Raw genomic sequence first — 16647 nt, 5'->3', positions numbered from 1 at the left:
CAAAATTATTATTTACAAAATATCATTAGTTTAGTTTAGTTTAGTTGTAAATATAAATTTGGCAGTATTTAAAATTGTAAATGCATGTTAAAAAATTTACAACAAATACTACAGAGAGGCCGAAACTTGTGACGATGCATAACGACGCCAGGAGATAGTTAAATTCAAAACTAACGAAATATTATTTTACTTTCATCTTTGGTATAATAGCTGGTGACCTGACGACCTTTTAAATTTTTTTTTTTTTTTTTGTTACTTTGCACTATTTTTTGTTGTATGTATAATGGTTCGAGTGATGTCTTGTCACGTCTCAACAACGCCAAATGCAAACGAAACTTTCAAATAAAATTTATATTTATACAATGATGGATTTTTTTTTTTTTTTTTGAAAAAGAAAAAAAAAAGTCATCAACACAGATATTTACTCGATATTTCGGCAAATGTTCAAACAATTTTACTCTGAATTTTTCTGGAGAAAAAAATTCAACTAAATTCGGTCGTTAATTTTTAAGAGGTACAAAATAAGAAACTTTTTTTTTTTCATTTTTATTTCTTTTCTAAAGCAAAAAGTAGAAGGATATTACTTGCAGATTATTTTTCTTTATATCCTTAAAACAAAAATAAATTATTTTTATTTAAAAAATAATAAAATATTTAATATTTTAAGTGAATTTAAAGGATAATTTATAATTTTGAGTAAATAAAAATATTTTTTATATTATATTTTAAAAAATTTCATGTAGAATCATTTTTTTTCTTTTTTTTTTCTTTGATAAATCATATTATTTTATTGGCTTTCTGCAAAGCTCATTGACCGCATGTATCAAAAAAAATAAATAAATAAATTAGCGTAGGAGTAAATTGAAAATTTTTACATAAATAAAAAAAAAAAAATTTATTTATTCAATATTTTTTTTCATAATATCAATTCACTCAACATATTTAAAATTTTTTTTTTACATTTATTCTCATGAATCTGTCATTAAAACACTCGTGCATTTCCTAATTCAATTTTCTTGGAAAATAATTTTCACTCATCGTCATAATAATTAAATAAGAACAAAAAAATATTTGCTTTAATTTGTATAATGATGATTTATACATGTAATTTAATTTTTCAATTTACCAAATTATCAAAGCTAAAAAAAAATTCAAATTTTAATAAATTAGCAGTTATCTTCTTTTTCCTCTTTTTCTATATCTATCATCGTGGTTAATTTTTTTTACTCTTAATATTTAGATGCAAAAAAAATAAGTATAAGTACTGGTAAAAGTTGTCATCGTATTCTTGTGTTTCAGTGATCATTTGGTTCCGGTCTGCAAAACATAACGACACACTAAAAGCGACAAATATTCGACAACACACACCGGAATTACAGTGGACAGTTGTTGCAAAATAAAATACCACCGAGGTTGAAAAATATAAAATTAAATTAAATATTAATAATATAATATATATAATTTAAAATCCAAAGAAAAATAATACAAGAAAATACAAATGAATGAAAATATTTTGCCGAGTGTTGCGACGCCAGTAGTGAATATTTCTCTTGACTCACTCAATGACAGATTTACACTTTTCTCTCTTTACTCTATATACTAATTTATTTTTTTTTTTATAAATATAATATATATTCTCAAAGCGTGCACAGAAAATATACAGTAAAATAGAGAGTAACTTAGATAAATATAAAAAGAAATAAATAATAAAATATCCATCCCAGTATAGAGATCTGAGGAGTTTAAAAAAAAAAAAAAAAAACGGTAAGTTCCCTCGCAAACATCATATCACACCTAGCAATGTTTATGTTTTTGCCTTCAAAAGCTCTTTCAAACTCTCACATATATAATTTTTATTTTTATATAAAAAAAAACCCAAAAAAAAAAAAGAAATAAAATTTGGAAATAATATTGAGAATGACCCTGATACTTTTGTTGTTTTAAAAAAAATTTATTGAAAATTTTAAAAGCTACGTGTCTTGTTCAATGGACACCACTTTGATTCATCAACATATCCAATTTTAAAATGAAATATATATTCTATATTAAATTATATAAAACATCAATTTTTGTTTAGCTTTTTTTTGTGTGTTAAATAAAGAAGGAAGATGTCAATCGACACTTTGGTTTTTCTTGGAGAACTTGAAGACAGACGAAGCAAAGATCTCGTGCCTATACAAAAATTATATATACTCAAATTATTTTAAAAAAGTTTACCTTAACAGTTAACTCTGATGTCAGTGTATATATTAAATTTAAATAAAAAAAGCTTAATATAACAGAGTCTATTAATTTGGTCTCGAGTAAGTCATTAAAGTCAGTTTTGTCTTTTTTTTTTCATCTCTTTCTTGTTGCTTACTTTATAACAAATATTTCCTGGTAATTTGTCTCGATTTCTTGTTATTTCTTGAATTTTTTTAATGTATAAACTATGACATTTATTTGAGGCATTAAATTTTTAATGAAAAATAAAATAAAAAGTATATCAATGATGTTTTGATAATGATTATTCAAATTTTTTATTTAATATTTAACACAACAAAAAAGTATCATAGTAATTCTCAATATTTTGTAAATAAATATTTTTTATTTGTGTTGTATAAAATTGAAAAAAATTCATCATTGAATAGAACATCTGATGACACTGCTGGAGGACAAAATCATATGTCTATCGTCGCTGTGTGTTCCAACACCTTGACATGGTCCCTTTTACTTGGAATTATTTTATCCATTCAGACTATTCTCACATCAACATTAAATCTTTTAAATAATTTATAATCTTTGACTTTTGTTGATTAATTACACTTCCAAGTCATCGGAAATATTAAACCTCTTTAAAGGGTAGTTTAAAATTAGATAAAACATCATTTATCAAAAACAAATTAAGAAATCAAAAGCACACAGTAAATTTATTTTGTTATTTGTTTAAATTTTTATTGTCTAAATTATTTTGTAATAAGAAAAACAACAATTTTCAAAAGTGACGAATGACATTTATAAAAATAATCGAGTTTACTTTTTTTTAAAAAATAATTATTTTTCCGAGTTGGTTTTTTAAATTTGAAAATAAATAATTGTTCTAGGTGTCGCTACTTATTGGATAACTTTTACTGGTACAGTAGTTTTCTACTATTCAACTTCGTAATTAATAAATAATAATAAAAAAATAATAATAATAACAACCTTCAAAACATATCCTTCTTGAAATAAAAAAAAATATACGACGTATTGTCAACGATTGTTTATATTTTTAATTAAATTTGTTTAAACTTGATGTGTGTTATTGTAAAACATTTCGAGTAAATATAAGTGTAATAAAAATATTTATAAAAAGTAAAAAGAAAACATATATAAAATAAATAACAACAGGTGAATCATTTGAAGTTAACCTCGAAAAAAACTATTTAGATTGTTTATAATAAATAAAAAGGCATAAAATTAAATAAACAATGGATTCACCTTGTTCATCAATAAGTACACCAGGTTCTAATGCCCTGATGGTTGCAAAAAATACACGTGATTTAGAAATATTTAAAAAACCAACTGGTACAGCTGTTAGATCAAAAAATTTTAAAAGAAAAATTCTAGATGAAGATACATATCTTGATAAAATAGGTGAAATAATTGAACGTGATTTTTTTCCTCATCTAGAAAAGTTAAAAGCTCAAAATGAATATTTAGATGCATTGGAACAAAATAATATAACAAAAATGCGTGAATTATATGAAAAATATAGTTCAGGTTGTCCAATAAGTGAAAGAATACCAAGTCCAGCAACATTTGAAACACCATTACGTGAAGAACAAATAAATGAATCAGTTAGATCTCAAAGAAGCACAACATCATCATCATCAACGTCGTCATCATCAAAAGGTGGTAAAATGAAAAAAAAAACAAGTCTAGATACATATTTAAGTACTCATACAAGTGAGGATAATGCTAGTTTTGAAGAACTCATTGAAGAAGCTGAACAAAAACAACGATTAAAATATTCATGGCTTTATGAAGCTGAAGAAAAATCAAAAATAAAAGAAATTGAATCAAATAAAATACAAAATGCAATTGAATCAAAACCATTTGAAGTTGATTCATGGAAATATAAAAATAAAAATTATATAATGTATGTACCAGATGGTGTTGAATTAACATCAGATGAAAAAATTGAAATGGCTAAAAGAAAACAAGAAGTACAACATGAAAATACAAGATTAAAAATAAATCCATTTAATGATAAACAAAATAAAGAAACAATATCTGAATTAGCTAAAACACAATCAAAAACAAATGATGGTAAAATTGGTATTGATGGAAAAGAAATAATTAAAAATCAAACACCAAATATTAATGGTTTTAGTTTTGTAACAACACCAAGTCCAAGACCAGGTGAATGTGAAAGTCCAATAATGACATGGGGACAAATTGAAGGTACACCATTTAGATTAGATGGTGGTGATACACCAATAATTAGATCACATCAAGGACCATCATTTCGTATGGCTGAACCACCAAAAAGAGAAAAAATTGCTTTACGATTAGCTGAAAAAGCTAATGAACGTCACAGAGATAGAAAAAATAAAGCATTAGAAGTAGCAAGAAAATCATTTGCAACGTAAGTATTATTATTTATAATTTTTATAAATTTTTAATCATGACAAATTATGACAAATATATTTATTATTTTGTTTTATTTCAACAGTCCATCACCAAGAAGTCAATCGAAAATTGATAGATTAGCAACAATGTCACCAGCTGCTAGAAGATTAGCAACACAAAAATTAAAAATTATCGCTACACCATCACCAAGAAGATCACTTTCACGAACACCTATAATTGGTATTAAAACTCCAAATATAATATCTAGACACAGTGATTCAACATCTGGAGATGAAAAAGAATCACAAGAAATTGTACTAACTGATAATCTTCTTAATCTTCCATCAAGAAATAGAGCTGCTGATTTTTTCGTTTAAATATATTTAATTTTATCATATAAAAGAAATTATTTCATTATTATTTATTTATTTATGTAAATATTGACATTATTAATAAATGAGTTATTAAGAAATTAAAAACAAAGAGATAACTTGTTTTATTGTTTAACAAACAATTTTATTTTGACTATAGTCACTATACTGACTAATTATTATTATTGAAATAGTTGTTAAACAATATCAAAAAAAATCAATAAACATTTACTATAAACTAAATTTATAAATGAAAAATATTATTATATATTTTTTAAATTAAATACTCAAAGAAAATGGAGAAAAAAAAAGGGATGATTGAATTCAGCTGAATTATTAAATAATCCAATTGAGGAAATATAAATTTTGGAACAAAAGAAAATTTAAAAAAATAAACAACAAACAAGTTAATTATATTTATTACCTCCATGACTTGAACGAGCTTGCACATCCAGTGAAATAAATAAAATAAAAATATTTCACAATAAAACACGAGCAATGCGGAAGGAAAAAAAAACATTAAAATTGAAACACAAGGAAGTACATCGACATCCTATTCAATTTATTTATCCCAAAATAAAAAAGAAAATAACTTTTGTATTAATATATTTGTTTTAATAACAAGATGTATATAAATTGTTGCAACAAGTTTCATATAAGTAGAAGCATTTTTACCAGACAATTCAGTATCATTCAAACTTGCCAATAATCTTGATCAAGTATTTAAAATTAAATTTATTTATAATAAATTAATAAGTTAATAATCATGAAGATTATATTTCAAGTAACAGCAATTATTTTATTGTTGTCAATAATTGCATGTAATGCATCAAGTCGATGTCGTTGTGGTGATTTGGGTGAAGGAACAAATCCATGTGAAGGTAAAAAAGACGTAAAAACAAGAAAATGTACTGTACCAGGACATAGACGTGAAAAACCACGTCATTATGCATCACCAGCAGCAATAAAAGCTGCTCATGCTGCAAAAGAAGCTGAAAAAGCAATTATCAGATCATCACCATCAATAACAACTGTTGTTAAAAGTGGTAGACAATATAGACTTGGTGGATATGGTGGTTGCAAATCAGCTAATTCACCAACTAGTTCAGCATCACATATTCAAAATATTGATTCAATTGAAAATGAAGAATATCATAGAGAAACTGTTAATAAATTAAAAAAATTACCAGCATGTGAACGTGTTTTTCCAAAGTAAATTATTTTTATATTAATAATTATTTATTTCTAAAAGTTTATGAAAAATATTGACAATATTTCCTTTTTTTTACATTAGATTCAAGCCAATTGAACTCAAGTCATCAGCATCATCATCATCATCTTCGTCAGCATCATTAGTCCCATCAGAATCAAAGATACGAGTTTTTCCAGCTAAACCAAGTTTACCAAAATGTACAAAATGTGGTGATAAAGTAGGACCATTGGCCTCTTGTGGTCACCAATCACATCAAAACAGTCAATCTTTTGGTAGTGCTAATACATTTCTCACTTTTAACGACCAAGGAGTTCCAAAATTGACAGAAATCCAATTTCCAACATCACTAGCAAGCAACTCTAATTCAGCTCCAACTTCAAACTGTAACTTGAATGATTTTGATGAAGCTATTGGTAAATTATTTTATCATTAAATTTTTACATAAAAAAAAATTTTATTATTATTTATATTTATTAAATTTTTATGACAGGTGCACCAGGTATGTCATTTGCTGATCAAGAAAAATGGTATCGTGGTGAAACAAAACCAGTAAATGAACCTGCTGATCCTATATCACAGCATATATTCTTTCAACATGTTCTTGAACAAACAAAAAGAGGAAAAAAAACAAAAGCTGCAATGTCTGAAGCAAAATTAAATTTTGGACCAATACAACGTCCTCAAAATGTTGAACAAAATAAAACAAAAATTGAAGCACAAGAAGCTAAATTATATAGTTTAGATGGACCAATTTATGAATTGATAACACAACCACCACAGCCATCTTGTGCTGAAACTATTGAAGAATATCAAGAAGATCGTCAAATGTCGGAGAGAATTCAGCATGATTTATTACATCAAGGAAAAAAAATAGCTGAATCAAGTCCATCACATCAATATTCATACAGGTATTTATTAATTTAATATAAAATTGTCTATTAATAAATATTATTTATTATCATAAATTTCGATTTTAATTTCTAGTAATTTGGGATATAAACCAGTTAAGAAAAATAGCAACACATTTGTTATACGTGATTCTTGTGCACCACCACCATCACTTACAATAGAACCTGCTAAAACTAATTGTGGTTGTTCTGGTACTGGTGCCTCATCATGTACTGGTTCATGTGGATGTTCTGGTGGTTCATCATGTAATGGCTCATGTGGATGTAAAGGTTGTGGAACAAGTGGTACTGGAGCTTGTGGTTGTACAGGTGGTACTAATTGTAATGGTAGCTGTGGTTGTTCAGGCGGTAATAATTCAAATGAACAATCAATACATCCACTAATTAAAGATATTGATAGTTCTTATGAATCTGGAAGAGTAGAAATTGATTCAAGCTCAGTTGAAAGTGCTCCATCTTATTCTGATGAAAGTAAAGTATATTGTAACAAATGTAAAAATTTATATTATTAATTATTATTATTGAGGAGAGATCCAACGAGGCTTTTCAGTATCTCGATGACCTTCATGTTAAGTTAATACATGTGTATATTTAATTTATAAAAATAAATAAATATAAATCATAAAAAAATTAATCAATAAATATATTTTATTCCTCAATTTAATTTATTATTTACGAAAAAATTTAATTATTATTTTATCATTATGTATCAACAAATAAACTGTTCATTTTTTTTTTTTTTTTCTTCATTAATTTTAAATAAATACTATGTATGATTTTTTTTTAATTTTAATAATTGTTTTTAAATAATAATAAAAATAAAACAAGTAAAAAAAATTAAAATTCAAAGAATAAAAAAGACTTGATTTTTTTTTTAAGAATTTATTTATCCTGTGAATAAGATTTTTAGCATCATGTGTATTTTTTTGAAAATATTTCAATATGTACTTCCTGTAAAAACGGATATAACAGTCAGTTAATCATTTGTATATCATGTTGAATGGTAAAAAAAAAATAAAAAAATATCAAATTTATTGTATATTTGTATTTATTTCTTTGAATTTATAAAAATAATAAATTTGCATTCAATTGCATGCATAAATTAAGTAGTAAATCAAAACTATCCCAAGTGATACCGGGTATTTTAGTAAATGAATGTTGTTTTTTTAAGTTACTAAAATAATATAGAGATCCATGGAAATAATAAAAGCCATCATAGTAGCATATTGTATGTTGAATGTTGATGCAAAAAAAAGTTACGAGAGAATGAAAGAAATAATGAATAAAAATTTAACAAAACATAGTTGGTTTATTAAAGGGTTTAATGTTGAAACTCGTTGAATATTATATTATCTTTTTTTTGTTTTTTTTTTTGTGGTACAGTTGCAACAACTGGTCTCTCTATAAAATTTATTACCTTACCCTCTACTTCCGACTCTAAAGCGTGCTTGTCATCGGCTCGTAAAATTCCATGCAAGCCACGAAAGAAATAAGAGATGATAATAAATTAAATATATTGAGTGTGTGTGTGGTACTTTAGAGGGATGAGCATCATGAATATATTCATATGCGCCAAAGAAATAGGAAAAATAAAAATAATCATAATTTCAGCCACATGGTATTACTCGATGATTGCTCAAACTGTCCAACTACCAATCATTTAATTTTTTTTATTTTTAATTCATATACAAAATGTTATTTTGTCATTTATCTTTAGACTTGTATTTTCTTTTTTTTTTTTCAATAAAAACTTGAATGATATGCGAGTATTTATTTTTATCACACGCCCATGTTAATTGAATATTAATATTTCTCATAATTACAAAACAAAATATTAATTATTACGTAAAAAAAAAATAATAATAAGCGTACGAAATAAAATGTAATTCCTGATAAAAAACAATGAATAAATAAACAAATTATTTATTTATGTTAAAGTCAAGTATGCGGATGTAGATATTAAGCTTTTATTAAAATCACAAAAGATTTAAAAATTTCATGAATTTCTTTTGATAAAATTAAATGCAAAAAACAGGAAAACAATCTTTGCAAAAGGTTCTATATATAGAGAAGATGATTGAGGTATGATCAAACAATTTAGACTTGAATTTCTGTATGTTAAGATTAATATTGTGTTAAACATGTCAGTATTGTTGAAGATTATTGTTGTCCAAGTGGTTTTAATTAACTTGGCAATTGCTGCACCAGCTTGTCCATGTTCATGCGGTGGCCAGGTATATTTATATTATTTATCAAATTATATTTGACTAATTTTATTAGTTTAATTTGTATTTATTTTTTTTCATGGTGTTTAAATACAGTGTGGAAGTTTTCTTCAACCATCATGTGATTGTCATCAAGTTTGTGATCCACTTCGTGGAAAATCATATCCACTTGGAATAGACCGAGGTCCAACAGCTGAAGCAAGTGTTGCTGAACCTGGAAGTACTGGATTTTATGATACTGTTATTCAAGAACCTAAAATACAACCAAAACCTTGCACATGTCGTCCTCAACCATGGTAAATTATTATTTAAAATTATAATGGCTCGAGAGTTGAGTTTATAAAAATTATTCTAACTTGTTTTTCATTATTTTAGTGTTAGAAGAAGTTGGACACCAAATTTCATTCCATCATTCAGTCATGCAGTTATTTATCCTAGTAAAATTAATCCAATAGCAGCATCAGTACAGGATCCAGCTCCATGTGGATGCCAAGATAGACATCAATGTGGCCACAACTCTGGCAATTCAATATTTTCTAGATTTGGATTTCGATGATTAATCAAGTTTTTTTTTTTTAATAAACTTGGAAGCTAATTTGTTGACGACTTGGAATACTACAAAAAAGATAATCATACTTGTTTTTATTGTAAAAATTAAAATGCTCAAAATAAAATTATAATTAAAATATATAATTTCCTTTGTGTGATAATTTATTTCGAATATAACACATGATTTTTATTGAACTAAAAATAAAATTGTTTACTCAGTATATTTTTGTGATGAAAAAAAAACAACAACAACAATTATTATTATTATAAATAAATGTAATAATAATTGTGATAATTTATTGTTTCATTTGTTTATTTTTTAATTTTTTAAATGACAAAAGTTCTTTTTATTTTATTTAATTTCAATGGAAATAAAATATCATATATCGAATTTCTAGGTGACTATTTACAGCTTTTGTTGATGATACCTTTGTCCTTTTATTTTTTTTTTTTATATCTTAGCGAAAAAATTTAAATAATATTAATTTTAAAATTTATAATTACTTGCCAAGTAATCAAGTATTGATTAATTTATTTTTACATGAATTTTGCAACTACACAACATGTGAATAATTTTTTTTTCCAACACTCATTTATGCAACTAAAAAAGTAAAAGAAATTAATTTAAATTGTTTTATTAATTTATTTATATATTAATTTTTTTTTTAATTTTAATAAATAAATACTGAACTGAAAATTGATTGGTATTTTTTAAATTTAATTATTAAATTAAATATAAAACTGACCCAGATAATTTTGCGTTAATAAAACTGTTTTTTAAATAAATAAACTAAATAAATTTCACCAAACGAAAAAATTTCTAAAGATGAATAAATAAATGATAAATAAACAAAATATAATGGAAAAAATACGTGACCCTGTGGGGTCCACCTCCGTATGAAAAAAAAAAAAAAAAATGAAAAGCCACGGAAGTTTACCCGGAAGAGGAAAACTTGAAGCCAATTTGTTGATAAGCCAATATTTATTTTTATTTATGTCACGTTTCACTCTGATTCCGCATTGTTGAATTAAAACATAAATAAATAAATTAAAAATTTAAAAACAACAATAATTAGTATAAAAAGTTAAAAAAATTAAATTCAATAATCAAAGTAAAACGAGTACATCAACGATGAGGTCCTTAACTGGTTCTGTTGTGTTATTGAGCTTAACAATTTATTTATTTAATAATTGTCATGGTTTTCCAAGCAGTAGCCGAGAATTGGAATTAAGTGATGATTACATGGAGCTTGATTTATTAAACCGACAAGTACGAGAAACATCAGCGGCAAGTCCTCGTCCGGTAAATAAAAAATATATTATATACAATTTATAATTTTAAAAATTTCCTATTATTATCATTGTTTTTAATTTGCAGATTGTAGTTGATGTGAGAAGTGCAGTTAAAATATTGAAAGAAATGATTCAAAACATTAAAAAACAACTGTCGAAAAATAAAGATGAATCATGTGGAAATAATGCATTATCAAGATTTGAATCATTTGAAAAAAATATAAATTGTTTAATTGAATCAGCTAAAAAATGTTCTTGCAATACTGAAGAACAAAATAGTGGAGTTTCACAAATGTGCTCACAGGGACTTGAAAATATATTGAAAGAATTATCATGTCAATGGTCAAAGTATTTTAATTCATCCAATCAATTTATGATTAATTTGGTTAATGAATTTTCTGGTAATACAAGTGATGGAACAAATAACATTGGTCCATGTGTTCAAGCTATAACAAGTGCATTAGCAAATTCATTGAAAAAAATTGATTTAGAAAATTTAAATGGTTGTAGTACAACTAAAAATATTTCTTCAACAACAGCCATGCCAAGTAATGAAGATGACGACGAATATGACGATAAAGATGATGATGATGATGATGATGATGACAATGAAGAAGTTCAAACCAATCCTAAAATAATTGAAACTAGTCAAAACGCTACGCAAGCAAACACTCCTTCTTCAAATAATTTAGACGAAAATGATGATAACTTCAATAATGGAACAACAAAAAATATACAAAATAAAAAGAACAACTCAAAATTGAAAAACGTAAATGAAGATGAAAGCGATGAAAATGAAGACGAAGATAATCAAAGTAATTCAAATGAATCAAATGATAATGATGATGATGATGATGATGATGATGATGATGATGATGATGATGATGATGATGACGATGACGATGATTTAAATGATGGAAAAAAAGACAAAAAAATTAAAAATTGCAAGAATAATAATGACAAGAAAAAAGCCAAGTCAAAATCTCAAAAAAATAAGACAAATAAAGATAAAAGTGATGAAAGTAATGAAGATGCTGACGATTCAACTCATAGAAAAAAAGACAAAAAAAATAAAAGTACCAAGGATAATGATGAAAAGACAAAAAACAAGTCAAAATATCAACCAAAACATTCAAATGAAGATGACGAAGATGATGAAAATAATTCAGAGGAACAAAATGTTGAAAAGTCAAAGAAAAAAAATAGAAATTCCAAGGATAATGACGAAAAGAAAAAAAACAAGTCAAAATCTCAACCAAAAAATTCAAATGAAGATGCAGATGATGAAGATAATGAGGAAAGTTCAGAGAAGCCAAGTAAAGATGACTCGAATAAACAAAAAACGAACAAAAAAAATAAAACGAAAAACTCAAAACCAAAAAATACAAATAAAGATGTAAATAATGAAGAGGAAGATGATGAAAATAATTCAGAGGAACCAAATAATGAAAAGTCAAAGAAAAAAAATAAAAATTCCAAGGATACTTCAAATTCAGATGAAGATATAGATAATGTAGAAGATGAAGAAAATTCAGAGGAGCCAAATAATGATGATTCAAATGGTAAAAAAAATAATAAAAAGAACAATTCAAAAAATAAAAATAAAAGTGTAAGCAATGAAGATGATGATGATGATGAAGAAGAAGATAATTCGGAAGAACCAAATAATGAAAAAAAAGACAAGAAAAATAAAAGTACCAAGGAAAATAATGAAAAGAAAAAAAACAAGCCGAAATCTCAACCAAAAAATTCAAATGAAGATGTAGATGATGAAGATACTAAAAATGGTAAACAAAAAAATAAAAAGAACAGTTCAAAAACAAAAAATACAAATAAAGATGTAAGCAATGAAGATGTTGACGATGATGATGATGATGATGATGAAAATAATTCAGAGAAACCAAATGATGGAAAGAAAGACAAAAAAAATAAAATTTCTAAAGACAGTGATGAAAAGAAAAAAGACAAGCTAAAATCTCAATCAAAAACTTCAAATTCAGATGAAGATATAGATGATGTAGATGATGAAGAAAATTCAGAGGAGCCAAGTAATGATGACTCAAATGGTAAAAAAAATAATAAAAAGAATAGTTCAAAAACAAAAAATACAAGCAAAGGTGTAAGCAATGAAAATGTTGACGATAATGATGGTGATGATGAAGATAATTCAGAAGAACCAAATCACGAAAAGAAATACAAAAAAAATAAAAGTACCAAGGATTATAATGAAAATAAAAAAAACAAGTCAAAATCTCAATCAAAAAATTCAAATGAAGATGTAGATGATGAAGATAATGAAGATAGTTCAGAGAAGCCAAGTAATGATGATTCAAATGGTAAAAAAAATAATAAAAAGAACAATTCAAAAAATAAAAATACAAATAAAGATGAAGATGAAAATAATTCCGAGAAACCAAATCATGGAAAAAAAGACAAAAAAAATAGTCCAAAGGAAACAAGTAAAGATGGCTCAAATGATAAACAAAAGAATAAAAAAAATAAAAATACCAAAGAAGAAAATTCAAATGAAGATGTAGATGATGAAAATAGTACAGTGGGTACAGGTAAAAGTGATAAACAAAAGAACCAAAAAAATAAAAAAAACAATTTACAGACAGATGATGATGATGTTGATGCTGATGATAATGACAGAGATGATATGGATGATTCAGAAGAACCAAGAGATACTGATTCAGCTGAAGACAAACCTTCAAATGACAATAATACAACTGATCATCATAAAGAAAATAAAAATAAAAATTCAAAACCAAAAGCTGATGATAATTTAAGTCAAGAAAATAACGATGATGATGTATCAAAATGCAAAACTGTCATACTCCCACTTGATAATATTAAAAAATTATTAAAAAAGAGTAGTTTTAAAGATGGTACCACAATAATTATTCTTGATAAAAATAAGAAAGAAACATTATATGGTCGAGTTAATAACAAGGAAGATGTTATCTATTTTCATCCAAAAATTATTGACAGATGTGATCAAGATCGTTATGCCATTGATGAAGATGATATAAAAGAATTTAAAGGATGCGAAATAAGCTGTTCATGAGCATCTAATTAATTAATTTATAAATATTTAATCATAAAATTATAAAAATAAAATAATCAATGTATTCTTAATAAAATAATAAATAAAAATAATGATGAAATTTAATCTTTTATTCCAAGATTTTCGAATTTTTTAAAATTCCTTTTATGATAAAATAAATGTTAATTTCCATTGAAATTTTAAAAGTTATCTTATCAAAATAAGGTCATGATAAATAATTGCAAAATTTTAAATTTAATAAGTCAGTTTTATATTTAAAAAAAAGTATAAATAAAAAAAAAAAAATTATAAAATTCTTTCATCATAATCTGTGGGTTTTTTTTAACATAATAATAATTAAAAAAATATTAAATTATAAATACAAGTAAGTATATTTAATTTCAACAGATCAATTTACTTGAAATTTCAAGTAGAAAAAAAAAAACATAAAACAACTTGTTGTATTGAGAATTTATTTAAAAAAAAAATAAAACTATTTTATTTTTTTTTTTTTTCAAATGCGATTATGTAATAAATGTTACCTTGAAATTACTCAACAACAATAAATTATTTACCATTCATTACAAAGATTTTTTAAGCATAAAAAAAAATTATTTACGTTCAACAAGTATGATAATTAAAAAAATAATTCTTCAATAGTTTATGAGAATAAAAAAACTTGATATTTTTTAAAATCTTGGCTCTATTTTTTCTGTTACATTTTAAATATTTAAATATTTATTACAATATTTAAATTGTTTAATTGTTCAAGTACATAGAAAAACTTGAATAATAATAATCAATAAATTATGCAAATAATAAAAGTACTCTTGTTCATTACTTGACACGTATGATACGAAAAAAAAAAAAAATGAATAAATTCTTTTCATAACATTGAGCATCCGGTGTCATTATAATATTACAGTGTGTATCTGGCTGCTTCGTTATAAGACATTAATTACACACGCAAAAATTGTTGATGAATAAAGAGAAAAAGAAAAAATATAAAAAAGAAAAAGAAGAATAAAAAAGGTGGTGGCATATTTGAACCGTTTAAATAACCTTTGAACTGTTTATCGAATATAAACTTATAGACTGCGGACTCTGGTTGAACAAGTTAACACTTGTTGCCTCAGTTGATTTTTAGTTACAGCACCACAACTATCATTTATTTTTTTTTGCTCATTGAAATATTGCGATTATATTTTAATCAAAATGGCACGTTGGTTTTTAATTGCATTTGCAATCACACTCATTGTTGGTCTTGCTCAGGTAAATAATAAAATGCATAAAATAAAAATTGTATTTAAATATTGTTTGATTAATTACGGATATTTCATTTTTTTTTTTTTAAATATTTAATTTTTTTTTGTAGGCTTTACCAGCACCTCAACAAGAAACATCCACTCCAGCATATGAAATCGGTGAAACTTGGAAAAATCTTGGTGACAAATTAAACCAGGGTCTTGAAACACTTAAAAATGATCCAAATGTCCAAAACTTTTTGAAAAATGGACAAGATTTTTTTAAAGATGGAAAAGATTTTTTGAAAGATGGACTTACTAAACTCCAAGAACAAACTTCAAAACTTGTACCCAAAACTGATGATACTCAAAAACCAGCAACACAATAATTAAATTATTGTTTTTTCATTTTCTTATGATTTAATAATTAAAAAATAAAAAAAATAAAAAAAAAAAACAGTGTTGATTGTAAAGCAAAAATAAAATTTAACCTTGATTTGAAAAAATTAAAAAAAAAATTAATTAAGTAAATAAATATACACAAAAAAATATAAATAAATATAAATGTTATAAAAAACCGAGTTAATAAATATTTTAATAAATTTAAAAAATTATTTGTTATTGTTATTAATTTATTATCTTTAATTTTTTATTGATTTTTTAATTTTTTTTTTTTTTGTTAAATTGTTCAATTTCATTTCAGCGGTTTATGCGTTGGAGGTCAAAATATCAGGGATTCTAATATTGATAAAAAAAAAAAAAAAAGTTTGATAAGAAAATAAATTTTAATTAATATATAAAATATGAAAAAAATTATGATTAATATATTTCTATAATTGGCTCAATAAAACGAGTTGTAATATAGAAAAAAATAATTAAAAAATTTATAATTTTGATTTTGCACTATCTTGTTTATAAAAATTATTTATTTAGTAAATAAAAAATAATAACTTTATATTTAAATAAATAAAATTATTATTTTGATTTGTAGTTTCTCATAGATGTTTTATATTTTATTATATTTATGTAATTGACCCAAAACAACAATGTAATTTAGATAAAAAAATACAATATACATTTGTTCGAATATTTCGAATATTGATTGATTTTTAATGTGTTTATATTTTTTCTAGTCGTTCCAATTTCATTTATATTGATAAAAAATAAAAATTAATTAATTTTACTAATGATTTTGTTTTTAAGAT

At 24.4% G+C, this 16647-nt stretch overlaps 4 protein-coding genes across 4 annotated transcripts; all 4 read left to right on the top strand.

Annotated features, from left to right (window-relative positions):
* Nucleotides 1–3171: 3171 nt before the first annotated feature.
* LOC122848476 (splicing factor ESS-2 homolog) lies at nt 3172–5076 on the top strand. The gene is made up of 2 exons (XM_044146557.1): nt 3172–4609; nt 4697–5076. Exons 1-2 carry the CDS (start codon nt 3450–3452, stop codon nt 4968–4970), a joined length of 1434 nt encoding a protein of 477 aa, XP_044002492.1. The 5' UTR covers nt 3172–3449; the 3' UTR covers nt 4971–5076.
* Nucleotides 5077–5288: 212 nt separating this feature from the next.
* LOC122848475 lies at nt 5289–7658 on the top strand. Its single transcript, XM_044146556.1, has 4 exons — nt 5289–6176; nt 6259–6590; nt 6668–7085; nt 7162–7658. Exons 1-4 carry the CDS (start codon nt 5731–5733, stop codon nt 7595–7597), a joined length of 1632 nt encoding a protein of 543 aa, XP_044002491.1. The 5' UTR covers nt 5289–5730; the 3' UTR covers nt 7598–7658.
* A 3786-nt stretch (nt 7659–11444) lies between these two features.
* Nucleotides 11445–14219, top strand: LOC122849397 (protein PFC0760c-like). Its single transcript, XM_044148094.1, has 4 exons — nt 11445–11799; nt 12547–12714; nt 13096–13218; nt 13927–14219. The coding sequence occupies exons 1-4, from the start codon at nt 11445–11447 to the stop codon at nt 14217–14219; spliced, it is 939 nt and encodes a 312-aa protein (XP_044004029.1).
* Nucleotides 14220–15146: 927 nt separating this feature from the next.
* LOC122848474 lies at nt 15147–16059 on the top strand. Its single transcript, XM_044146555.1, has 2 exons — nt 15147–15470; nt 15574–16059. The coding sequence occupies exons 1-2, from the start codon at nt 15414–15416 to the stop codon at nt 15829–15831; spliced, it is 315 nt and encodes a 104-aa protein (XP_044002490.1). The 5' UTR covers nt 15147–15413; the 3' UTR covers nt 15832–16059.
* Nucleotides 16060–16647: the final 588 nt, after the last annotated feature.

This window comes from Aphidius gifuensis, linkage group LG2 (assembly GCF_014905175.1).
Source record: "Aphidius gifuensis isolate YNYX2018 linkage group LG2, ASM1490517v1, whole genome shotgun sequence".
Classification (NCBI taxonomy): domain Eukaryota; kingdom Metazoa; phylum Arthropoda; class Insecta; order Hymenoptera; family Braconidae; genus Aphidius; species Aphidius gifuensis.
The sequence above is the reverse complement of the archived record's forward strand: the minus strand, read 5'-3'. Positions and strand labels throughout refer to the sequence as shown.